The sequence below is a fragment of the Nycticebus coucang genome, chromosome 6 (assembly GCF_027406575.1).
Source record: "Nycticebus coucang isolate mNycCou1 chromosome 6, mNycCou1.pri, whole genome shotgun sequence".
In the NCBI taxonomy this organism is placed as follows: Eukaryota; Metazoa; Chordata; class Mammalia; order Primates; family Lorisidae; genus Nycticebus; species Nycticebus coucang.
The window spans coordinates 17,018,131-17,045,293 of NC_069785.1; the positions used below are offsets into that span (position 1 = coordinate 17,018,131).

Genomic DNA, 27,163 nt, shown 5'->3' on the forward strand with positions numbered 1-27,163 from the left:
CATTACCCCATGTATTTTAGAAAAACAGTTTGTAAGGCTAAGTGTTTTATAAGAGAGGGTTGTGATGCAAGCATGGACCTGAGATGCTGTGTGGGCAGGACCATTGGCCCAGGGGTACCCTGGAAGTGTCCCTACCCGCCAGCTCTGGCTCAGAGGCTACTTCAGATACATAAGGAAAAACTCAATATGGGTCTGTTATAGTTTCAAAAAGTTGCTTCAGATAAGCTATTTAACGTGGGATGGTGGATAATTTTATATTTTTCTTACTATAAAACCAAGACATTCTCAATTATAAAATACAGAAGCATCAAAAGTAAAAAAGTCAAACTTAAGATCTCTGAAACCTCCCAAACAACTTCTACTATCAAACCCTCTCTGCACAGGTAATCACTGTCAAAGGCTGGTGTACAAAACTTGTGCAAGACTTTCTATGAAAATATACTCTGCGTATGTATGATTTACAATAAAATGGAATCTAATTACTATACATATATATATTTCTGTATGTTCATATGGAAAAACAAATTATCCCTAGAAGAAGACTTGTTGGATAGAATAACATCAGAAAAAGAAGTCATCGAATCACCTGATTGCTTCAGTGAATTAAAGCTATGGCCATGGTATTTCCATTTACTTTATGGGAATTTACCAACAAATATGTCAAAAGATCAGAATGTTGCTGCTCACTGTTTAGCAGACATGTTTAGCTAGGAACGTGCACACAAACATCCTCCCCTTGTTCTAAGTTACACACACACTATATGTCCCCGTGATGAGTATAACCTTTCTTTAAAAAGGATAATAATTAATAATTTGCATGGTGGAGTCAGTAGACGATCTAATACATGCCCATGCAAGAGGAAAACTCCATTCATTTCAAGATGAGGGAGGATGAGGGACAGGGATGGGGGTGCTCCCACTTAATGGGCACCATGTAACAGTATATGGCACACCTCCTGGGTGTGGGACACAACCGTAACAGGGATTCTACCTAACAAATGCAAACATTGTAACTTAATTGTTTCCCTCACAATAATCTGAAAGTTTAAAAAAAATTTTTTGCATGGTCTCTTAGGCACTATACTTCATTGGGTTACAACCTGATCACGCTGTATCACTGTCAATTACAAAGATTATAATGATTGGATTAGATGCTGATACATCATTATTTCAGACATTACACCCTTATCCCCTTGACAGAGTTCTGTTTCCAGCTCCCTACTTGTTGACCAATCCTTAGGGGAGGTCACTTTTACAGCAGACTGATCTCATCTCATCTATTGTATCTTGGTTTTTCTGAAGTTCATTTTTTAATGTTAATGTTAATCTTATCTTGTGGTCTTAAGGCTGGTGTGTGTATGAATGAGACAGTGAGTTTAAGTTAGGCACAGTGAAAGCTGCGTAGACCCTAAGGACAAAGTTTAAAGTGTTAGGCAGAAAAGCACTGAAAACATGTGTCACCACTGGCTGGACCTCTGGAGAATCCAGGCTTGTGGAGACTTACCATAGAAATGAATAGAATATATATCTGTGTTGGGCAATACTGTGTGAGGATCCAGACCTGTCTTTTCTTTAAATATATTCATCAAATATTTATGAAGCACCTGCTATGTGCCAGAAACTGTGATAAGCGCTGGTGAACAGGTGGACATAGTCCTTGCCCTCATGGAGTTTCCAGCCTAGCGAGGAAGGCACAGCATCAAGCAAGGACATGCAGATGTGAAAGGCATTCCCAAAGAGCAGGTGGCAGTGCACGGAAGTGTACAATAAAACATCGAAGCCACCTCCCAGATAGGGGACAAAATGCCATCCTGAGAATAAATTAGCCAGGCAAAGCCGAGCAGAGGAAGAGACTCTGAACACTGGCTGGGATCTCACAGTGAGTGGCCATGAAGGTTCCTGATATTTCAATGATTCTAAGACATTGACTAACCTCGGAGTAAAATCTTACTGTTACAACACGCTAAGAATATAGACTGGGGCTCTCACGGGGCTCTCACAGTACAGTATTGTGTCTTCTGCCTCTGACCTGCCCTGCCTGCCCAGGCACCCCACCCACGCTTCTTGTTCATTCTCTTTCCTGCACCTGTCCCCACCGGTGTCAGATGTCCCCTGCTCTGTGACCACACTTCCAGCTGCACTCATCAAGCAACAATACAGTAATACTGTCAGGTACCATGTTTCCCCAAATGCAACATGAATAACTCTGGTAGAAAAATAGATACTTTAAATTAGAACAAGGACACACTTTTAATCGTTATGCATTCATTCTTACAAATTTCTTCTTTCAAAATAAATTCAAGTAATACTAGCCAGTCAATTTAAGGAAATGCAATTTTAAGAAAATATTTTAAGTGTTAAGAAACATTCCCACTTAAACTCTGCATCATTTGAAGAAATTCAGTTATTGAGGTATTATTCCGAAAATGATCTAAAAGTTCTATAATGAATGTATAACAAGAAACATTTTGTTAAAATGCATTAAAGGGTTACATAGAAGGCTACGCATAATGAATGCAATAATGAAAATAGTGCAACCTGTTAAACAACAAATTCATTTTGGTTTTAGGAAGAACAGCTGTGTAAATTACTACAGAATCCGCAGTCTATGCAATTATGTTACTGAGGCATATTCTTCAAGATCAAGTGCTTGGTTATAGTCAGCCACAGCTTCCTCAATCATGCCTATTTTACCACGAACCTTGGCTCTAAAATTGTATGCTACAGCATCATTAGGTATCAGAGACAGGGCTGCAAAGGAAAAACATTACATGTTTATGCTGGCACTGAAAAATAATCTCATCTTTATTAAAAACAAAATTTCATAACATAGGAACTTTAATATCCATTTGAAAACATTTTTCTTCAAACGTAACTATTTAGTCAAATTAAAAAACATTGACTCTTTTTAAGAAAGCTGTCTTGGGGAAACACAGTATAATGCTTTTCTTTGAAAGACTGGCACTGTCTGTGTGTGACTTCCTAATAAGTCTCTGCATTACACCTTACCAAAGCTTTTAGTAAAGATATTACTTAAAAGAATCTATATTGGGCTCGGCGCCTGTAGCTCAGCGGCTAGGACGGCAGCCACATACACCAGAGCTGGTGGGTTTGAACATAGCCCGGGCCTGCCAAAACAACAATGACAACTACAAAAACAAGAAAAAAAATAGCTGGGTGTTGTGGTGAGCACCTGTAATCCCTGCTACTTGGGAGGCTGAGGCAAGAGAATCGCTTAAGCCCAAGAGTTTGAAGTTGCTGTGAGCTGTGATGCCAGGGCATTCTATTGAGGGTGACATAATGAGACTCTGCCTCAAAAAAAAAAAAAAAAAAAGAAAGAAAGAAAGGAAAAAGAATCGATATTGATTATAATAGGACATGTTATCTAAAAATATTAGTAAGTTCATCTAGACAAAAAGACCTGGTGATTGATGCTTTTCTTTTATAATCTAAAAACAATCACATCAACAACTGTAATTTTACCAAAATTATTAGCAAAATTATACCTTTACTGAGGTCTTTCTCAGCTAGTTCATATTGCTTTAAACAGCAGTATAATTGCGCTCTGTTAAAATATACTGCTGCCCAAGAGGGACAGCATTCAATTACACATGCAAAATCTTCTTCAGCTTCTTCATATTTCTTCAGTAATGTATTTGCAGCAGCTCGATTCATGAGAACATATTTGTTTCCTGGATCAAACTTTAAAGCCTTTGAGAAGTAGTCACTGGCCTATAAAAAGTGAAGATAATGATAATTTGAATATATTTTCATTGGCAGATACGCACAAATTTTAAGCACATTTATTTAACTTAAAATTGAGGCCAGTCGGCTGGGCGCCCATAGCACAGTGGTTAGAGTGCCAGCCACATACACTGAAGGCAGCAGGTTAGAACCCAATCCGGGCCAGCTAACCAACAATGACAACTGCAACAAAAAATAGCCAGGCATTGTGGCAAGCGCCTGTAGTCCCAGCTACTCAGGAGGCTGAGGCAAGAAAATCACTTGAGCTCTAGAGTTTGACGTTGCTGTGAGCTGTGACGCCATCGCACTCTACCAAGGGTAATATAGTGAGACTCTGTCTCAAAAAAAAATTAAGGTCAGTGGCATACCAAAAGGTCAGTGGAAGCACTTCATCCCAGATAAAGAGATGCATTGTCTACAAAGAATGTAAAAACCCCTAATAAAACCGGACTAATGTTGGTCATCTTTGTTATTACCATGTGTCAGCTATTGTATGTCAGTGATACAATATTCCTCCTTGCTGGGTTGAAATTCTCCCACTGCCTGCCACTTGAATCCTATATTCCTGTTCATAACTTCAAAAAGAAAACATAAGACACAAATTAGAAGAGAAGGCCTTAAAGAAAGTTGAAATGCAAATTAGAAAAGTGACACTTTGCCTATAAAAACAGAGTAAGAGCTGAACAGATAAATGAATTTTAAAAATAAGGTTCTAAGCCATACCAAAAGGGATAAAAACTTAGTTATAAGAAAGGGAGAGGAAGAATTAGTGTGAAGACTAATCAAAGACTCTAGCTTATTCACAACTCATTATCAACCTGAAAGGAGCTCTCAAAATGCAGGGTACAGATTGGTATTGGGGTGCTGGTCCAAGAACCATTTGCTACAACTGTGAGAAGAGGTAAGTATCAAAACTGAAAATAAATAATAAATAACTTCTATAGCATTTTGACATGGCTATAACATCCCAACACATAATCCTATTTCCAGAGATTCATTTTTATTTTGTTTAGCAATGTGTATTGATCTATAATAAATTGGAAACTTTTTAGAAACTGGCCCTTCACTACAAATAGTTTGAGATGCTAATTAGATGTCCTACTATGCAAATTTGAAATCTCTTCTCTTACACCCTGATGGATGAAAATTTGGCTCCTACTTTAAAAACTACCTTAAAGGGAAAGTCCATTTTCACAATATAGTTTATTATTCACCAATTACTTGCCACTCAGGGCTTTCCCCATTCACCGCAATCTGCCTTCTGTCTGCCTGCCCTTATTCCATGAGTTCTGCTCTTGCTAAGGTTGCTGATGTCCTCAAACTATGAACATTTTCTAGCTCTTTCTTCTATGACATTTTTTTGGCATGGACACTCGTGATCTCTCCTTGCTTATTAAAATCTTTTCTGTCCTCAAGACAGTGCGTCTCACTAACATTTCTTTTACCTCTCTGATCTTTTTCTCTTTCTCCTTTTCTGAACTATTTTCCTGTATCTTTCTCAAAGATCTGCCCTCTATTCACTTCCATCTTGGGTTAGATGAACCATTTATCACACAGTGGCTGGGAGCCCAGACCATGGGGCCAGATTGCTGGGTTCATACCCTGCCTCTAATTTGAGTGAGTTACTAAAGCTCTATTTGCATCAATTTCCTAATCTGAAAAACAAAGATAACAGAATTCCACTTCCAGTGTTGGTATGAGTGCGAAGTGAGCTAATAGGTCAAGTACTGAGAACAACTGGCCCAATCAATTATTATTGATAGATCATCTTTTCCCCATGTCTGTAAGTGGACCAGCAACATAGCCTTCAGGCAATATTCCATGAACTTTGCTTCCTCTGACTTTTGAAAGGCACTTAAATCAAGATCATTTAATCCATTTCTTTCCTGGATGGCAGCTAGTCTATACCAAAGTTAAGTGCAATTTAAGGATCTATTGAGATGGGGGCAGAATTGGCATCCATTTACAAACAGCTTGAAGAGAATTCACTCCTGAAAAGAAGGCTGCATTCACAGTCATCAGAAATGAAGTCAGAAAAAGACTCTCAGCAGGACCAAGCGTTTCTTCATAAAGTAATTTGGGCTTCATTTTAATTCACCAGTAAAAGATCAATAAAACCTGTACAATCATACACCACAACTCATCATAGCTTCAGCCAAGTAGGAGTAAATGTCTACCTTGGCTAAGAGAAAAGAACTCAGTAAAACACTAGGAGTTTACCTCACTTTGTACAATGTGATTTTCTATTACAGCTTCCAAATTATATTGCTTAGAAAATGAAAACCTATAAACTTAATGAAGCTATTCAAGTATAGGAATATTAACTATGAAGTAATTAGAGGCTAAAGACACCTCACACAATGGATGCCCTTGATTTTTTAACCTTTGGTCTAATGCCCTCAGTATGTGTAATTAATTAAAAAATAGATCCAATTTTTTTCAAAGTCATCTGTAGTTCATAATCCATGCACATAGCTCATCTAAACATGGTTTAAAATCAAGTGGCCAAGTCACATGCGTGTTTTATCCCTTTGGAGATCATGTGATCAGCTGAAGGACCCCTCCTCCTAACAGGAACCTGCTCTAGTGTAGTCATAAGCAGGGGATGGGATCAGGGAGAAGAAGGTAGGGAATAGAAGACATTTTCTCCACACAGACCTAGATATTATCTGGATAACCATTCTCAAAACTATAACTATGGTCCCAAGCCACATGTACTAGAAAGCCTAAACATCCAGTAAATCAGGACAAAGGATGGAACACTTTTTATATGAAAGATTTGCTCAGCTAATGTGTCAGCAATTTGGGAGGAATAGAACCATATTGTTCAAAAAAAAATTAAGAAGTTCAAGCTATACTTTGGATCTAACCACATAATTTGGTATCTGATACCCACAGAGTCATTAAAGACAAGTAAATTTAAAAGGTAAAGATCTCCCTTTCACACATGCTTAAATATCTATGGAAACAGAAAATCCCCCTGGGTACTTTATTTGCCTTAATCTTATCAACTACTTCACAGTGCAAAGAAACAATTCTAGGACCCATACAGGGACTAATCTGAGTTTGATAAAGTTTAAGACAATTGACCTTGGTTTGTCAGCCTGTGAAACATTAGCATCCCAGCTGCCAATGAGATTTGAGCAATGACAACCTCATTCATGCCCAACAGAATTATACCTTAGATAACTCTGACCTAGCCTCTAGCTTCACCTCTGAGGTCAACCAGACTAATCCCAGGGGTCAGTAAGCTTTTAAAGCTCATGGCATACATTGGGAAAGAATAAAGGCTAACCCCAAGCAGAAACTGAAAGGAGGGGACATATATGGAAGAAAAAAATTAAGAAGCAAAATTGACATGATTAGATCACCAACTAGGTAAAGGAAGTAAGAAGGGAAAGTTATGGTTGACTCTGACTCTTCTAGTCAGGTGACTTTATGGAAGGTGACATTTTGAATTGAGAGAGAATTTTTATGAAAAAATCTGGAGTGGGTGATAGATGTAAAGATCAATTCAGTTTTGGCTTTAATGCACCTGCAAAATAACCAGTTCTGGCAACTGGAGATAAATATGGGTTAGGAGTTCAGAAGAAAGATGGAGGCTTACGAGTAGTATAAGCCATGGGAGTGAATGGACTTTCTGAGTAAAGAAATGTAGGGGGGGAAGCATAGTGTATGATTCTTGCTCCTAAAGAGAAGACCATCTAATTAGAGTGAGGAGATAAGCTATCAAGACCCAAAAACAACTATAGAGTGACACAAAGCAGTATCAATCTGCATAGAAAGAATTCACCAAGAACATCTTCAATGAACTACACTGGGAAAACGGGCTATGTTGAAAAGTGAACTAGACCCCCATCTCTCACCATGTACAAAAATCAAATCAAAATGGATCAAAGTCTCAAACGTAAGACCTGAAACTACTAAACTGCTAAAAGAAAACATTAGGGAAATACTTTGGGATATTGGCATGGGCAAAAAATTCTTGGGTAAGACCTCAAATGCACAGGCAACAAAAGCAAAAATAGACAAATGGTATCACATCAAGCGGAAAATGCCTCTGCACAGTAATAATAATACTAATAATAATTAACAAAATGTACAGACAACCAACAGAATGAGAAAAAATATTAACAGATTATTCATCCAACAGGAGATTAATAACCAGAATACACAAGGACCTCCAACAATTCAACAGCAAAAACAAACAAAACAAAATTCCACTAAAAGGTAGGGCAATGGGGCCAGGCATGGTGGCTCACACCTGTAATCCTAACACTCTGGGAAGCTGAGGCAGGTGGATTGCCTGAGCTCACAGGTTTGAGACCATCCTGAGGCAGAGCTAGACCTCATCTCTAAAAATAACTGGGCATTGTGGTGGGTACCTGCAGTTCCAGCTACTTGGGAGGCTGAGACAGGAGAATGGCTTAAGCCCAAGAGTTAGAGATTGCTGTGAACTATGATGCCAAAGCACTCTACAGAGGCCAACAGGGTGAGACTCTGTCTCAAAAAAAGAAAAAAAAGTAGGCCACGGATATGAATAAACATTTCACTAAAGACAAACAAATGGCCTATAGGGATATGAAGAAATGTTCAACATCATTAATCATCAAGGAAATGCAAATCAAAATTGATCACAACCTTGCCCCCCATTTAAATAACTATTATCAAGAAATAAAATAAAATAAAAACTAACGGATGCTGCCAAAGATGCAGAGAAAGGGGCTCTTTAGTAAACTGTTGGTGGGAATGAAAATTCGTATAGCCATTATGGAAAACCTTATTGAGGTCCTCAAAACAACAGAAATACCATGTGATCCAGCAAAGCCACTGCTGGGTATATAATATCCAAGAGAAAAGAAACTTGCGTATCTAAGAAATATACGCACTCCCATCTTTATCATAGCACTATTCACAATAGCCAAGATATGGAATCAACCCAAGTGTCCATCAACAATGGATGGGTAAAGAAAATGTAGTATATATCCACAATGAAATACTATTCAGCTATAAGAAAGAATAAAATTCTGCCATTTTCAGCAATATGGGTATGCCCAGAGGACATTAGATTAAGTTAAATAAGAAGCAAGGCATAGAAAGACAACTTTCACATGTCCTCACCCATTCCACATGCAGGAACTAAAAACAATGCTTATCTCCGTGAGGCAGAGTAGAATGGTGCTTACCAGAAGCTAGAAAAGGAAGGGATAGGGAAGAGAAGTTGGTTAATGCAAACAAAAATACACTTAGACAGAAGGAATAAGTTCTGCTGTTTGATAGCACAGTATAGTAGAGTGACTACAGTTATCAATAATTTATTACATATTTCAAAAAAAACTATAAGAGAAGATTTGGAATGTTCCCCACACAAAGAAATGATAAATGTTGGCATGATGAATGTTCCAATTACCCAAATTTGATCACTACATATTATATGTTGCTAGCAAAATATCACACATACCTCATAACATGTGTAATAATAATTGATTAAAAATTATATTTTTAAATGAACTAAAAAATTGTTAAGGAAGCAATTGCAGATGAGAAAAAAGAAATCACAATAAAGGAAATCAGAAAAGAAGTAAACAGGGGTTCGGATGATTGACCAGATACACCATTTGCCAGAGCATCTCAGTGGGAGAAAAATCTGTAGATGAAGGAGAAAAAACAAATAAGCAAGCAAAGTTTGGGTGTAATTCTGATGGAAGGATGCCAGAACTTACAAAAGACTTCCCAGAAAGAACTTGTGAAACAGAACAAGACGGAGCAAGACATCAGCAGAGACGGACTGGGAGTCCACAAGACTCTGGGCGTCCAGAGAGAAGGGGAATTGGAAGAGTCTATTTCTCCCATGCTCACCTCTCTGACAGGTGATGGGCTACTGAGATGCTAGGGTGACTTTCTACCCTCATGAGTCCAAAAGCTGCTGCTGCCAGTGGGAGCTTCTTATGGACAGAGCATCAGGCTCTCAACCCGGCAGGGTGCTTCGCATCACCACAGACCCAAGCCAAGAACACAGGTACCATATTGCTTCTCTACCCACCACAGACCTGTGTCCTTCCCCAGGGGGTTTCAGCCCCTCAGTGTTCATCTTGCCCATTCCCACACAAACATTTCCCAGCACTGGCTCCTAGGAGTCCTGTGACCTCTGTGGTCACAGGGGATCTGTGTGACCCTGAGCCTGAACAATCCAGGTAGGCTGCCTCCCTAAGAGAGGGACAGAGACAGCAGGAGTGCTGCTATCTTTCCTCCATCTAGGCTCTCCTCTCCCTGCCCCTTTTGCTGCCAAAAGAGACAAATGAGCTGCCATATTGAGGCTTCCACAAAGAGTGGGGCTCAAAGGTCCAGCAGCAGACTAAAGAGCACTTGACTATGATCTCCCTGCTCACTGGCCTTCCCCATTGCTGCTTTCCCAGTCTCTCCATCGGAACAAGGCACAGCCTGAATTATACAGACATCAAACCTGCCTGAGCACCACCCACCCCACCCCCCAGGAGACTTGAGTCCAATACACTTCTCCCTAGCATGGTCAGGGATTGATCTTTAGGGACCCAGGAAAAGGCCAACAGGCCAGATCTCATACCCTCAGGTCTCAATCACATTGTTTGGGGGAACAGAGGGAAGATTTGTGAACTAATCTTAGGAGATGGGGGAGCCAATGTGGACAGAATGGAGAGAAGAGTACAATGTGGATCCCACTCACAACATACACGTGGAACACCCCTCGCCCCACAGGAAGGCCATGTTCTCAGCCCAGACTGGGATCCAGGGAGGGGAAGCTCCTGGCCTGCAGCACATCATGGGGGAAGCTACAGTAGTTTGAGCTCCTGCCTGTTAGCAGGCACCAGAGGGAGACCACAGGACACAGGAGGAAGAAGAGCGAAACCTGCTCCAGACAAGCAGATTGTGAATCTCAAACAGCCAAGTCAAGTTCACGGCCAAATTCTACCAGACCTACAAAGAAAGTCTAATACTCACACCACAGAAATTATGACATAAGATTCAGAAGGAGAGAATTCTCATCAACTTATTCTATGAGGAAAGTATCAGCTTGATACCAAAGCCAGGAAACGACCCAACCAAAAAAAAAAAAAAAGAAAGAAAAATAAACAGACAAAAAAAAAAAAAAAAAGAAAGAAAGAAAGTGGAACTGGCTTTTATCAAAAAGTGCCCAAACAATAGATCGTGGTGTGGCTGTGTAGAGAATGGAACACTTATACACAGTTGGTGGGACTGCAAACTAGTACCACCCCTATAGATGGAAAGTTGTATGGAGATACCAAAAAAACAGAAAGTTGACCTACCAGTAATTCAGCAAACCCACTGTTGGGTATTTACCCAAAGGAAAAAAAGTCATTTTATCAAAAGACACTCCAATATTTTCTGTAGCATAATTTATAATAGCAAAGATGTAGAATCAACCCAGGTGCCCATCAATACATGAGTGGATTAATAAAATGTGATGTATGTATACCTTGGAGTACTACTAAGCCATAAAAATGGTTAACTAATACCTTTTGTAACAACCTGGATGGAACTGGAAACCATTCTCCTAAGTGAAGTATTGCAAGAATGGAAAAACAAACCCCACATGTACTCACTATTAAATTAGAACTAATCGATCAACACCCATGTGCACATTTGGTAGTAAACCTCAACAGAAAGCAAGCAGCAGCAGCGCCTGTGGCTCAGTCGGTAAGGCGCCGGCCCCATATACCGAGGGTGGCGGGTTCAAACCTGGCCTGGGCCAAACTGCAACCAAAAAATAGCTGGGCGTTGTGGCGGGCACCTGTAGTCCCAGCTACTTGGGAGGCTGAGGCAAGAGAATGGCTTAAGCCCAGGAGTTGGCGGTTGCTGTGAGCTGTGTGAGGCCACGGCACTCTACCAAGGGCCACAAAGTGAGACTCTGTCTCTACAAAAAAAAAAAAAAGAAAGAAAGAAAGCAGTGGGAGAGGAAGAAGGAGTTGGGTAAATTCACACTTAATGTGTACATTGCACACTATTGGGTGAGGGGTCCACTTACAACTTTGACTCAAATTGTACAAAGGCAACTCATGTAACCAAAACATGTGTACCCCTGTAATATTCTGAAGTTAAAAAAAATTACAAACATTTGTATTGAAAAGAACATTTTTAAAAAGAACTAGTGAGTTATTATCCTACATTATAAGGATTACATTTTAACATATATATATATATATAAAACAAAGAAAGTATTTAATTTCAAAAAGAAAATGTTAAGGAAAACTCACATTACCTGGGAAAACTGCCTGTGGTGAAAGTAGATATTTCCTGCATTAAAGTAAGCCAGCGGGTACTTGGGGTTTAGCAAAATTGCTGCCTGATAGTCTCTCATTGCATTCTGTCGTTGACCCATAAACTCGTGAATCACACCACGATTTGTTAAGAATTCTGCTTTAGTATTGATCTGCAATATAATAGTATGAGTATTTAGCATCTGGGAACAGTATTTATCTCCAATTTCATGTCTGCAAAAATGAATGTTATGAAATCTACTTGTGGGAAACTAGTAATTTTATAGTGCAGTTAAAAGCCCATTAGAGCAAATATTTCGAGAAAGGACTTGGCATGAAGTTGGTTCAATGTCAACACTTTTTGTTGATTTGGCTGCAATAAAACAAACTATCTTATTGTTTTGCTCGGTTCCATTCAATGGAATAGACATAGCGGGAAAACTTACCTGTTTAGCTATTTTAAAGTAGAGAAGAAATTAGATTTAATAGTTAACATGCTTATTGGTCCTATGTAGTAGCAATTACATTTCAATTCTTTCCTCTTTCTCATCTGAAATATGACTTCTGCCCAAATTTACAAAAACAAAACCTAAAAGCTAGAAGAAGAAGAATTTCTGTCCTTGCACTCAACATGAGGTTTTTATTTGTCATTTCACTGGAGGAAGAATCTGGGGAACATTATTCTTTCCTTAATTCTTTCAAACCTAAAACATTATTTTAGGTTGTGCATTTATTTTGTGTTATAAAATAATACTGATGTACCAAGAAACTATAAACTGTATTTACTAAGCAGAATCAACATTTACCAGGAATTTGTAGAATTTTTAAAAAGCAAATAAAATTGGCAAGCCATAACTACCTCAGTGATCATTCAGTAAAAAAAAAAAATTCTCCACAAGTCACTTTAAAAAAGTAACAGAGAACTTCTTACTTAAATGTATTTATTGATAGTGTTAACTTAGGTTAATAATAAGCCAATCTAAGTAAAGTTTTTACCTTCATGGCAGTACTAATATCCTTCATGGCAGCAAAATTATTGCCCATCTGAAGACAGATTATAGCTCTTCCTTCATAGGCTAGGTAGCTCTTTGGATCAATTTCTGTGGCGATGGTAAAGTGGCGCCAAGCTTTTTGGAATTTTCCTTGGGCCTGAAATAATTTTCAGATTACGTGAAGTAGGAAATAATCCACAACATTCCACATGTTTATGATTCTAACTCACTCAGTAAAATAAAATCTTTAGTAAGGGTATATTTATATTGTGCTAAATCTAAGGTATTTTAAACTAAGTAGACTATACTGTGACTGTATCTGATTGGCTAATGACCTCCGAGTGTTTTTGATTAAATTTAATTAGCTAAAAAAAATTTAATTGCAGTCATATCTCACACCAATCCCAGACAACGTAAAATCATGGCCACTGTGTGAAACATCAATGCTTCTAACAGAGCCTAAAAATTTACATTGAGTTCCATACACAGAAAGGAATTGTATTTATTTGCCTGGCACTGTTTCTTCAGTTATACAAAATATATACATACTACACATAATAAAATAAATATGGGTTGAACAAATAAATGAATAAACTAATGTATGAAATGTATTTCTATAAATTGTACCAGCATCTGGAATTTTAGGATCACTATACATTGGAAACACGTGTACATCTACCAATCTTCTGTTTCAACCAACCTTAGTGCCAACTAGAAAAGAAAAAAAAAAGGTCAAGAAAGAGGCGCCATTAACAGAATGATGATGTCAGAGTGTTTCCTAGAAAAGACCAGCTAGCAACTGAATGCCTCCCACAGGAAGGCAGTGAGCTAATAAATTCAGCATGGTCTGAGGTCTGTCTTTTTTTCATAGGCTCAAAAACCCAATTTTTCAGAATCTCTGAAGCTCGCTGCCTTTAGCCAAACTGAGCCAAATGACTCTCACGTCCAAGCATACAACTGAAAATAAATTGAACTATTAAGGGAACTAGACCCTGTTTTTTGTTTTAATTAGAAAATCTTCTCTCTCTGGGTAAAGTTCATAAAGTGCTATTCACATGTTTCACTGGACTACAAGGCCTTCAACTCCAGCCTCATCTCATACCACTTTCCCCTGCCCATAACATTCCATCCCCTTGGGCCCTCTCTCTCTTTCTTCTAAGTCTTTCTGTTGGGATGTTCTTCTGGAACACTATATCGAGCCCCAACCCATAGTTTCACACCTCAACTTATGTGTCAATTTCTCAAAAAAAACCTCTCGTCTCTCAAACAAAGCTAACTTCCCTTGTTTTAAGTTGCTTTAAAACCCATACTTTTCCTTCGTTGTACTCAATCATGATTATAAGCAAATAATTTTATGTATATGATGAAGTGTTTGATGGCTGTCTCTTTGCTAGGTAGTAAACTCTGCAAGAAGAAACACATGTATCTTTTTCAATGCTATATCCTTATGCCAAGAGGAGCTCCCATTCTATATTAGATGTTCAGTAAATATCTGTTTAGGCTGGGTATGAGGCTTATGCCTATAATCCCAGCACTTTGGAAGGCCAAGATGGGTATATTGCTTGAGGCTAGGAGTTTAAGACCAGCCTGAGCAGCATAAAAACCTCATCTCTCTATAAAAAAATAGCAACAACAATAATAATATAAAACTTAGCCAGGCATAGTGGCACATGTCTGTGGTCCCAGCTACTTGGGAGGCTAAGGCAGGAGGATTGCTTGAGTCCAGGAGTTTGATGTTCCTGTGAACTATGATGACTCCACTGCCCTCTAGCCCTGGCAACAGATTGAGACTCTGTTTCAAAAAAAAAGTCTATTGAATACAATGAATGGTAAAGTTAGCACATTTCATTGGATTGAAGTCAGGGCTAGTTGCTTTGAAGGTCACCTTGTCTCTTTAAATTGACTTTGTAAATTTCTACTATGATACAATAATGGCTAATTTTGTGCTTGGCTCTCAGAAAGCAATCTTATATCCTTTGTTAATAAGTTCTAGAGCATACCTGACTATAACAACCATTCTCACCCCCTCCAATATTATCACTTGGATCAGCCAAACTCATTTTTAAAAAATTGGACTAGACTTATGGTGCATCTAAGAAGGGTACAGGTGAAACTTACTAAATGCAGAATATAAATATCTGAACACAATAACTAAGAAAATGCCATGAAGGCTATGTTAACCAGTTCGATGAAAATATTTCAAATTGTATATAAAACCAGCACATTGGACCCCATGATTGCATTAATGTACACAGCTATGATTTAATTAAAAAATAATAATAATATAGATTTTAAAAATTGACTTTAACAGAAGATCATTAAGAGGAATTTCTGTAAATTATAATAATTCAAATATACTTTTTGTCTGTTATTCAAAATTTTAAATTAAAGGGATAAAAAGAAGATTCAAGATTACTCAGTTACTTTTCATAGAAAATAGCGCATTTAAGCACTTATTACAAGAATGTCACTACATCTCTTATGAGCGCAAATAGCTTATTGAGTTATGAAATTTTGGTGCAAGGGTCAGGTCGGAGTGTCCCAGAAATCACTCTGAGACCTGCTTGGTAACACACAGAGTAGCATCTGTCCATCTTGTAGGAAGGGCACATGCCTGGCCTCCTGCCCTCCCAGCAAGTCCAGATGCACAGCCATTTGGAAGATGGCTGCATTCAGAAGTTCCTGTACAGTGTCCCTCTGACTCACCACGTGGCTGGAGACTACGTCAAAACTTTCACGTATTATCTAATACAATAGATAGAACAAAACTTACATAGCCCAGGTATAAGCCAATAAAATAAATGTGAGCCAGGTTCTCATATGTTAAATTTATCAGGCAAAGTTTAAAAGTTGTTTGTAAATGTAGGGGTGCAGTAAGGAGGGGTGCAGACATTAAGGAAACTCCGATTGAAAAGCTCCTCATCCGACCAGCAGACAAGGTCCCTCCCCAGGCTTATCCAAGCAGGCTTCCTGTCACTAATTGAACCCCTGATCCCCACTGCCACTCTGGAAACTAGGTAAGAGGAAGGTAAATTCTTAGGACCAAAGAAGTGGCATTATCTTCATTACCAGTAAAGGGCCAAAACATGCTTTCAAGGCTCAAGCGATGTTAAATAATATTACCTGCAAACTATAGCCTAAGCTAATTCTGGCTTTTATGTATGATGGGTCGAAATGCATTGCCTTCAGAAAGTCCTTCTGCGCTTTCTTGATGAATTCACTATCACCATATTTCATATAAGAATTTCCCCGTCCATTATAAGCATCCAGGTAACGTGGTTTATTTTTAATAGCACAGGTAAAGCAATGGATAGCCTCTTCAAACTCTTTAATCCTAAAAAAAAAAATAAAAGAAAAGAAAGGAAGAAAGAAAAGAAACTATTGATGCCTTCTGATGAACTGAGGCATTTTGGTAACATACAAAACATATAATGTTTTCATATATATGACTTTTCCATAAAGATTTGAATATTTTCTTACCAAAAAAAAAACTTTCCTTCTTATTATCCATCATAGAAGGTAAGCACCCAAGTTCATATCACCTAAGGAAGCCTGACGGGTTACTTAAAGATTTATTAAAAAGGAAGAAGGGGGGTAAGAGTCATTTTCACAGCAGAATGTGATGGAGTGATATTCTGGAATTCTTTTTTCTTTTTTTTTTTTGTAGAGACAGAGTCTCACTGTACCGCCCTCGGGTAGAGTGCCCTGGCCTCACACGGCTCACAGCAACCTCTAACTCTTGGGCTTACGTGATTCTCCTGCCTCAGCCTCCCGAGCAGCTGGGACTACAGGCACCCACCACAACGCCTGGCTATATTTTTTTGTTGTTGTTGCAGTTTGGCCGGGGCTGGGTTTGAACCCGCCACCCTTGGCATATGGGGCTGGCGCCCTACTCACTGAGCCACAGGCGCCGCCCTCTGGAATTCTTTTTTCAAATTATGGAAGTCTGAATGTCATTCTTAAACCTGTTTTTAACAGCTATCAATTACCAGTATAGAAAAACGTGATATTATTGATAAAATATACAATTTTAATTAGACAAAAATAAATTTACATGTGTGTATCTAATATTTCATTATGCAGTGAAAGGAAACAGCTTTTCATCACATGGAGGTCCTTACTTCAGATCTTTCTAAGGGAGCTCATTTTGTTGTAGACACCAGGAAAGGCAGGGAGAGAAAGAAGTAAAATGCATTTTATTTTATTAACTTGTGAACGTATGTAGCTAAATGATAACTCTCTCTCTCTCTCCTCCCTAATCATCCTCTTGAGGTCAGAGTGAGGTCTGTTGAAGGAATATTTGTTCAGGAGCATATAAATTCACTTCCCCATTTCATGGTCATGTCTAATAATTATATCTAGTCTCAATTCACATGGACAGAGTATTGGATTTTTAAAAATAGAATGAGGTAGCCAAAATGGAGCAACTGTTTACTTCCCACCTATTTTTCTAAATGCTTCCCAGGAGCTATTCATTTAATCCTTCCAAAACTCTGTAAACTAGTTATAATTATCTATATTTTACAGATGAGCAGAAAATCTTGGCTCAGAAAAGCCTGCACACAGGAAATGGCATAATAAATAAATGCCTGAGATTCAAACTCAAGGTAAGTCTTACATCAACATCCATGTTTTTCCACACAGCTGTCTCAGCCATACATTTTGCACCTACAATGCACCTGTGGTTGGTGCACAGGAGCCAATGAGTTGATAACAGTGTAGCTAGAAGAAAGGCTTGGAGTTTAGACTTAGGCCTGAGTATGCAAATTAATACAAATTCTTCAGGTTTTTATAAGGATCAAAGACCAGCAAGCGACAAGCGTCTAGCGCAGAGACCCTCACCCAGGAAAGGTTATCATCTTCCAGTCTTTTCCTACGTCTTAAGCAGGCTTCAAAATTCAGTAAGATGCATCACTACTTAGCTAATTTTTCCTTTATGAAATACACGGAACCCAGGATAACTGTTCTAGAAACAATCGTCTCCTAGATGTTACTCAAATGCAACTCAAAACTACTTTGAGATATCATCTAACTCCAGGAAGATTAGCCCATATCACAAAATCCCAAGACCAGAAATGTTGACGTGGATATTGAGAAAAGGGAACACTTCTACACTGCTGGTGGGAATGCAAACTAATATGTTCCTTCTGGAAAGATGTTTGGAGAACACTTAGAGATCTAAAAATAGACCTGCCATTTGAACTACAATTCCTCTACTAGGTATATACTCAGAAGACCAAAAATCACATTATAACAAAGATATTTGTACCAGAATGTTTATTGCAGCCCAATTCATAATTGCTAAGTCATGGAAGAAGCCCAAGTACCCATAGACCCACGAATGGATTAATAAATTGTGGTATATGTACACCATGGAATATTACGCAGCCTTAAAGAAATATGGAGACTTTACCTCTTTCATGCTTACATGGATGGAGCTGGAACATATTCTTCTTAGCAAAGTATCTCAAGAATGTAAGAAAAAGTATCCAATGTACTCAGCCCTACTATGAAACTAATTTATGACTTTCATATGAAAGCTACAACCCAATCATAACCTAAGAATATGGGGAAGAGGGAGAGGGAGGGGAGGGAGGTAGGATGGGCGGAGGGAAGGTGATTGGCGGGATTACACCTACGGTGCATCTTACAAGGGCACATGTGAAACTTACTAATGTAGAACATAAATGTCTTAACATAATAACTAAGAAAATTCCAGGAAGGCTGTGTTAACCAGTGTGATGAAAATATGTCAAATGGTCTATAAAACCAGTGTATGGTGCCCCATAATTGCATTAATGTACACAGCTATGATTTAATAAAAAAAATGTAAAACTAAAAAAAAAAAATTATCTCTTACAACAATGCTTCTCAAACTTTAAAACTACACCATCATTTACTGAATTTTTCATTTAAGTCAATTCCCTTCTTTTACTTAAATAAATTTATATCAAAAAATAACTCGATTTCAATCCCGTAAACTGAAAAATTATCATCTCATGCTGATAAGAACCCTAAAAATAAATAAAATTGGAGCTGGATACTGTGGTCTACAGAAAACGGAAGAGGGGCTGCCCCATCTGTTACAAAGATTGGTTACAGCAAGTTGCTAAAGACGAACCCTTAGCTGAGACTTTCTCTTTGATGTATTTAGAAGGTTTGAGAAAGAATTCATTTTGAAACTAAAAAGCAATTCAGTTTCTCACAATGTGATCCAGTAATATTTTTAATGATTGTCTACACTGTAAAAAACGATTGAGTTACTCATGATACCCGCTCCAGGTTTGGCAAAGACAACTCCACAAGCCTTCTGCTAGATCACATCAGAGCCAACCGTGAGGCACGGGGAAAGCTGCAGGCAGGCCAAGGGTGACACCTACAGATGTGAAGCAGTTGGCATCTTCTGAGTTCACCTTACATTGCCCCTCAGAAAATACAGGCTCATTTCCCTTCCCAAGCAGTTGACAATGAAATAGCATTCCTCTTTCCTCACAAGAAGCACTGTGTAAGAAGTAAAAGTTCCTTTGCTTTTCCAAGTGCCCTTCTTCACTATATTAGAGCAATAACTCTAAACACGACGTAACAAATACTTTATCAGGAATTAATAGCCCATAACCATTTTGTGTAAATGTACTTGGTTGATAGATTTTGTTGTGCTGAATATTTTTTCATCTATGAATACTGAAGTATTCACTTGTGACACCCACCTACGGTGACTGTGTAAACTGAAATTTCCAGGGAAATCCCCATTTATTCATGTGTTCTTCATAAACCATTGAAAGGCTCCTACTATATGGACATTCATATTGCATCATACCCACAGCCCTCTTCTTACCTATAGAAATTAAAAATCCTTTGTGAGTACATAGTCTGATGTATGGTTTCTAAAATATAATCTCTCCCTTTGTATAGCCTAACCAATTAAAAGAAAACAAAGCAAAAACAAAAACAAAGCAGTGAATGGAAACTCACCAGTATGTGGCGTATGTTGTGAATTACCACAACACAGTGACTGAAGCTATTTTTCTTTACTGATCAAGGTATCAGCACTAATGCTTCATGAGCGTCTAGTCTATTCAGTCAAAGTAAATAATCATTAAACCTTAAAGCTGGCAGGAGATCTTGAAAGACACTTAGCAAGCTCCTCAAAGCTGACAATGACTAACATTGAGTCCAGAGAATGTGCAGTGTTACAAAGAGAGACTTCCCAGCTTTCAAAAGGTGAAACAGATTCCATGTAGAAACAGTAACTACGTTTCTCTGAAGATGTGTCTGTCACAGTGGCCTACAGGTTGAAGTGCTTCTTAAATAACCACGTGGCCTTAGCCACTGGAAAAATGTGGCAGGTTTTCTATGTTACACCTGTTATATCAGGATACCCGTCCACTGAGATGTAAACAGTAAGCATTGTTTACCACAAATATAAAAGTATATTAAATGAGTTTTTCTAAAATAAAATGCGTTCATACAAATCTGAAGTAATGGGGTCACTCACTGAAGTCGCATGATTCTCCTGACTGTGTCCTATTGATGAGGGATCCTGTGCTGAGCTTGGCCACCAGGCCGGGAACGCAGAGACCCACCGCACCTTCCAAATCACTCACATACATGACCAGATATCCCCTACTGAGTTGTAAAAATAAATCACGAATTCCTCCCCAAACGAAAGAATCTGGCTTGCAGAGTTAAAGTTTCAAAAATACTTTATGCAAATATGAGAACAGTAAAATAAAATGTGGTTGAAGTAAAAAGTGCATGGGATATGTATCTCTGAGTAATCTCCCTCTGACACTATTTTTTTTTTTTAAATATGAAGGTGGCTTCCTCAAAGAGCTCTAAAAATTAACTTTACCATAATACTCTTGGGGACTACATTGGGCAACAAGTGGGCTATTCAAGCCCAAGGAATGTCGTCTCCTAGCAACCACAAGAGTGAGAACTAGAGATATACAAAGGATACTTCAAAAGTCTGCAAACCCTGCAAGATTAAAGATCAAAGGCCTAAAAATTAAAATCTTATTCCTTTTTAAAACTTTTCCAAACGAGAAAATTTTTACTTTCTCCACTGTGTGACACCAAAAGTGAATCCCCATAGTTTAAACTGCACAGCTATCAGATAAGTATTATTAGCTCACCTTGAAAAGCAAGCATAGTTTTCCTGAACTAAATATAACCAATCACTAAACATTCCTTATTGTTAAATTCAGTAAAACTTTTAAAACTCAAAACACATGGAATTGGGACTCTGAGTTTTGGAGGCTTTCCTGTTGATTTAAATTCTACCTTTATTAGAGAACAATAGAGATTCTAGGCCAATGATGAAAGTTGCTTATTTGGAATTGCAAAGCAGTGCCGGCTTAAGGAGGCTCTGCGGTACATACCCAGTGATTACCTTTCATAAAAGAGACTGTCAACTGACACATAAAGAAATTTACTGACTCTAATGGTTGCTAAACATAGGAGTGAGGTTGAGAGTAATTTTGGAGTCTGTTTTTAGTTTTAGCAGAATGCAATGACCTCAGACGCTTTGGGTCTGCACCCACCCACCAAAACAAACACATCAGTCATCATTATTCCATGTCTTCTTAAGAATGACAATCACTCAAAGAGATGGATTGAACGAAGGCCCTGGATTAAAATCGACAATGGTGTGACCATGTTTTGCTGTCTGTGTAAAATGAAAGGTCTGAGACCAGTTCAGGCCTTTTAATACAAAGGCACCTTCAGAAGGTCCAGTATATTGCATTTTGTTTCTAAAATAAAAAAATCTAACTTTCATAGGAAAATGTCGCTATACTATCTATGTTCTAAATGGGGGAAAAAGAACATCCATTTCCTAAATAATCCAAACTATGTTCTATTTGCTAAACTGCCTAGTTTACATAATTTGTGAACTATTCTAATTTCATCCTCAAAATTAACTGCTATGGTTTCTCTCATTTAAAAAAAAAAAGCTATAAACTATGACTTACCCAAATATATTTTATCCCACGTTAAAATCCTCACCTGTTGAATCTCTATGATTTTAAAAGCAAAATGCTCCCAAATTAATTTTCAGACGTGCATGTATGTAAACATTATGGTTAGTCAAGTCTCTATACTATGGTGTTAACTCAGGGTGCCCTTTAAACCAACCATCTGTATTTGAGCCTTAAGTGAGTGTTCCCTTCAGTCCTTTCTGTAACTGACTTATTTTTATAATAATCTAAGAAAGAAGTAATCATGCTTTAAGTACTACGATTTTTGTAGATTTGACTATGATTTGTAGATGTTTGCTAGTATTGTTCCACATAAATATAGATTTACAATTGTGTTCTTTAAATACAAGATTTTCTTGAGAACATATAATTTTTTGAAATCACCCTCTCTTTGCATTGTAAAGGTTAGTCCCATTTCGTGAACAAAACAAATCATTTTATGCTTACATACTGCAAGCTATGCGTAACTTTATTCTATCTATTATCAAGACCCCTTCCACGGTCTAGGCTTGGACCAAATCAATACCCTCTAATGCCATGATGCAAGTATTTACTTGCTAATTTTGCTAAAACCAGTTTACTGGAAGGCAGAAGAGTGTTGATGACACACTACATGTGGTCCCCATGTCTACCCAGAAAATTCTTTGTGTCCCTCCCCATTTTTATACTTTGTCACATTCGCATTTTCCCCTATTCCTTCTGTTCCCTCCTGGCTTCCTCATGGGGCTATAATTACACACACTGGGCGCGTCCGCTTGGACGCCAGCTGCACTCCATACCTGTGATGGCACATGGCGGCAGCTTGCCAAAGGCTCACATTCGTCTGGTTCATCAGGATGGCTTCTTTAAAATCCTGAAATAAATCATGTAACTTTTTGTTAATTTTGCGACATTATCCCATGTGATTTCTTAATCTTCCTTCTAACTTTGACTCCACCATGAATCTATGTGTCAATAACACGAGCATTAAAATAGACATCTTTCTACAACTATATTTCTCCTTTGCAGTACATCTAGGAAGAGTGGCTGAAGCAGAGGGAACGCTCCATTACTAATGCACTCAGAGCCCTGCAGCGTTCATCTCCACTTTGAGAATAAGCACTTGGCCCATGGTTTTTGCCCTTCTATGTGTAAAGAGCTATCTCATTTACTTTCTTTTCATTGTTTATTCCCAGCAAACACCACCAGAGACTTCTCTGGAGAGAGCCTTGGAAGCTACATGCCTATGGGACAGACAGGGACCTGGCAGGGGACAAAACATAACTAGGCCTTCTGTGTGGATTCGCTGAGGCTGCTCCTATCTCTGAATCCACCCCTTCTAGCGAGTAGGTATCTTAGGATGCAAAAGGCCTTCTGGGAGGGAGGAATGGAAACTCTAAAGCCAAGATTTGAAGTTAGAGAAATCATCTGGAAAGGATCTGAATGGCCCTGGGGAAGAGCTGTTTAAAAGAATTAAAGGTGCTAAGTCTACAAATGATGTTGCCACAGTGGCTTACAGCACTGTCCTTGATTAGACACCAGAGACACTGTCTGACGCTTATAGCTTTTCAACATTCTACAGAAGTATTTGAGACTTGAGATAAAATAAGAACATTGCTAAACTTAAATTAATAAAATATTTAATATCTATAAAACAAAATATCATGTCAACTGCAATGCACCGTATATGCATGAGATGTAAATGGATTTAACAACTGCTATAATGTGAGAAGGCGACTTCTAAAAAGAATTCAGTACCTATGAAAGAATAAAAAACAGCTCTGCTTTTTCCCAGAAAACTTGCTTCGAGGGGAATCTTCACAGGCGGTTTGGGGCGTGGTCTCCTGAGATGGAGATAAGGCTCTGCCTCTCCCCTGCAGTGGCAAAGGGAAATTGCTCCCAGCTTGGCTCCTTGCTGCTGCCTGGAGGTGAGACACCAGCATTTCGGAGGCCCACAAGGCAACACCCAACGAGGGAGGTGCTAGCTAACCACAGACCCCTTCTCCTTTCTCCTTGTTTCTCCTTGCATGAGCCCTCCCTAGTGTAGCAGAGCGAAGAGGTCCACGTCTTAGTGAGGTAGGGTGGGTTTTGGGCTATCACAGGGTGGAAGTGGGGTCACGCTGAGTCCTCTGGGGTCCTGCTGGAGGAGGAGCCATTTGCCACAGACCATTCTGTACCCGTGGCTTCCCCTCTCAGATTTGAAAAGCATGTTTTGATACTAAATGCAACTATGGAAAAGACTAGAAATATTTATAACTAATCAAATAAACTCTAATCAACCAGGCTTCCAGCTATTTCTCCAGGAAGAATTTGTGTGTGTGTGTGTGTGTGCCTCAGCCTCCCAAGTAGCGACAACCACAGGAGTCCACTGCTATACCCAACTAATGCCTTGTGTTTCTTAATCTTAATTCCAAAGTCACTGTAAAATGGACAATAAAAATAAAAACGTTAAAAGTGACAATGATGACTGTTAATTATCCTACAATGAAATATATTTTAAACCACCTGCTTCAGCTGAGCTCAGTGACTTACGCCTATAATCTTAGCACTCGGGGAAGCCAAGGTGAGAGGATCGCTTGAGCTCAGAAGTTCAAGACCAGCCTGAACAAACTTTCTGTACTAAAGATCCAGACCCCCTTCTGTACTAAAAATAGAAAAACTAGCTGGGGTGTCGTGGCAGGCACCTGTAGTCCTAGCTACTGGGGAGGCTGAGGCTGAGGCAAGAGGATCACCTGAGCCCAAGAGATTGACATTACTGTAAGCTATAATGATGCCATGACATTCAACCCAGGGCAACAGAGTGAAACTCTTTCTCAAAAAAAAAAAAAAAAAAAAAAAAAATTGAAAACAAAATAAACCACCTGTTTCTTTTCAATTGCTTGTACTTTCTTCTATTATGATTCTGCATGCCTGTTTCCACTAATTGAAAAGTCTATTCCCAGTAGCCCATTCTAAACAAGTATTTCTTGCCCTCTTTGAAACAGGTTTATTTTGATACATTTTCAATGGGAAAAGAGGAAAATTGTGAATGAGAGCTATCTCAGAACAACAAGGTAAATTATTCATAAATCATTTTATTTTCTAAATAGTTGAGTTTTGTGTGTACACCCTTAGGTAAGGTAACGATAGTCTTAATCAAATTAGAAATTTTTTATATATTGATTATCTATAATCTTTTTGCAAAGATTATAATATTAGTCACAAGTATTTCAATACAATTTTGCTAAAGTTGACTTATCAGTCATTAATATTGCCCGTGGGTGGCAGTAAGAACTTGTTCACTAGTTTTCAGAGGTGACTGTGCAAAGAAATCAAGAGGGTTTATTTTTACACATCAACAAGTCAGCTCACCTCTAATGCAAAGCCATACTGCTCTAGTTCTGAGTAGATGAGTCCGCGGTTGATGAAGCTGTTTAATGTTATAGTTTCTCCAGCATCAAGAAGCAGCACAACTCCATAATCTGTTAATGCCTAAAAATAAAACAGCTATTTGCAACACGAACTCAACTGTTTAGAGCCTTACTTCATAGGCCATGGACAAAGGTGTTCATGTCCAAACCAGTAATTAGTTCTTTAATTTGTCTAATAATAGGTGGCCAAAATAATCAGAGATGAGATTTGAAGGGCCCCTTTAGCTGACATTATGACTACTGCCCCAGTTTTAATAAGGGGAGCACGCTGTGTTTGCACTTCACAGGTCACCTGTGACTCACCTCACACACTTTCATGGGTGTAGCAGTTGGAATGAAGGAATTCAACACTGTTCCCCTACTTGGTAGTTTCTTCAAATGACAGTTGACATGATTGCCATTTAAAACTTGATTTCTTTTTAGTGCTTTATTGTTTTCCTGATTCAAATATAAGCTGAATGAGGGCACAGCTTGTGCATTTAGTTCACCATTTTAAGTAATAGGCATCATGTCTGCATGTAAGAAGCATTCGAGAAATTTTTATCAAATGAATAAATCACGAATCAGTGAAAATGGACCTTACTAAACTCGCAAGTAATACGTGTAGGAAAGTTACTTCAAATATTTTGATAGGTATAGTCATTGTTTTTAAAAGACAGTCTAAGCTAAGAAATAATCAGCTCAGAAGACCTTTCTCTCTTGCTTTTATCTTTTTTCCCCATTCATTCAATAAGCAAGATTTTAACTAGTTTCCTCTCTGCACCAGGTACTAGAAGCATCTTAAATTTGAATTGGAGCTCAGTCTCTTAACTCATTTTCCTACTAAACATTTTTTTTCCCAAAGGGCTTGGTCAGAAAAGAGTCAAATCTCACATGTCTGTGGTGAGTGCTAACTGAAAATGACACGCAGGATTTGTCATTTGTCCTCCTCTAGTGTTTCCTGATTTGGGCACTCAAGTGTCTAAAAACTTGTGCAATTAAAGATCCTAGATATACACTGTGGCATAATCAATTATAAATGAACATTTCCAGGGCTGTAAAAATAATTAGTAATATTTATAAAAAATAACAAAATCTAGAATGTTATCCACAATTATCTAGTGTTTCCTTTTTACCGAATGCAAAATATGTCTGATGCCTTAGAGATCTGCTAAACAACTGAAGATGTGACACCTAACGAAACTAAATCTGGGAAATAAGGTCTCATGAGGGTCAGTGAGGGTGGGGGTGGGGTGGGAACAAAGAGGTTTTGTGTAAGAAAATGGATCAGGGCAGGGCCATGGCCTACTCTGAGTTTGTATCATGCCTCTGTCTTGGAAAAGTTACTTAACAGTAGCTTCAGTGTCCTTATCTGAAAAACTGGGAAATTAAAAACTGATCATATTGGACTTTTTTCCTTACTTTCTCATATAAAACAATCTGATATTACATAGCAGTTCAAGAATACTTTAAAACACTTAGTCAATTCTGTTATCATACTTGAAAAACTGATCATATTGTAAAGGTCCACTTAAAAATGTTTTGACTATATGTCAGTAAAGTATTTAACCCAGTGTCTGTCACACAAGAATCTCATGTAAATAAGTGGTAATTGTCAACTATCTTCTTTAACATAGAGTACTAGACCCAGAATTCGCCTTTGCTTAGTATTTTGAAACCCCGTCTTGGGAGAATGCCTGAGTGCATTTTCTGCAGACTTGGTTTTTCTCAGCTCAGAATGGCAGGAATGCTGAGAAACAGATGGAGGCAGATGAGGAGGAAGAGACAGTGTCTGATGACACCCAGTCCACGTGCTGGAGGTCAGA

The 27,163-nt window shown here is 38.4% G+C and overlaps 1 protein-coding gene across 1 annotated transcript in view; it reads right to left on the minus strand.

Moving 5' to 3' along the window:
- Window positions 1–2,448: 2,448 nt before the first annotated feature.
- TTC6 (tetratricopeptide repeat domain 6) overlaps window positions 2,449–27,163 on the minus strand; it is a 173,603-nt gene continuing 148,888 nt past the window's right edge. Inside the window, exons 26-32 of the mRNA XM_053595919.1 lie at window positions 25,300–25,419; window positions 22,749–22,822; window positions 16,115–16,325; window positions 12,996–13,148; window positions 12,002–12,172; window positions 3,507–3,732; window positions 2,449–2,751 (exon numbers count right to left, since the gene is read on the minus strand). Coding sequence (XP_053451894.1) covers window positions 2,615–2,751; window positions 3,507–3,732; window positions 12,002–12,172; window positions 12,996–13,148; window positions 16,115–16,325; window positions 22,749–22,822; window positions 25,300–25,419 — 1,092 coding nt within the window. The 3' untranslated portion in view covers window positions 2,449–2,614. The remainder of the gene's footprint in view (window positions 2,752–3,506; window positions 3,733–12,001; window positions 12,173–12,995; window positions 13,149–16,114; window positions 16,326–22,748; window positions 22,823–25,299; window positions 25,420–27,163) is intronic.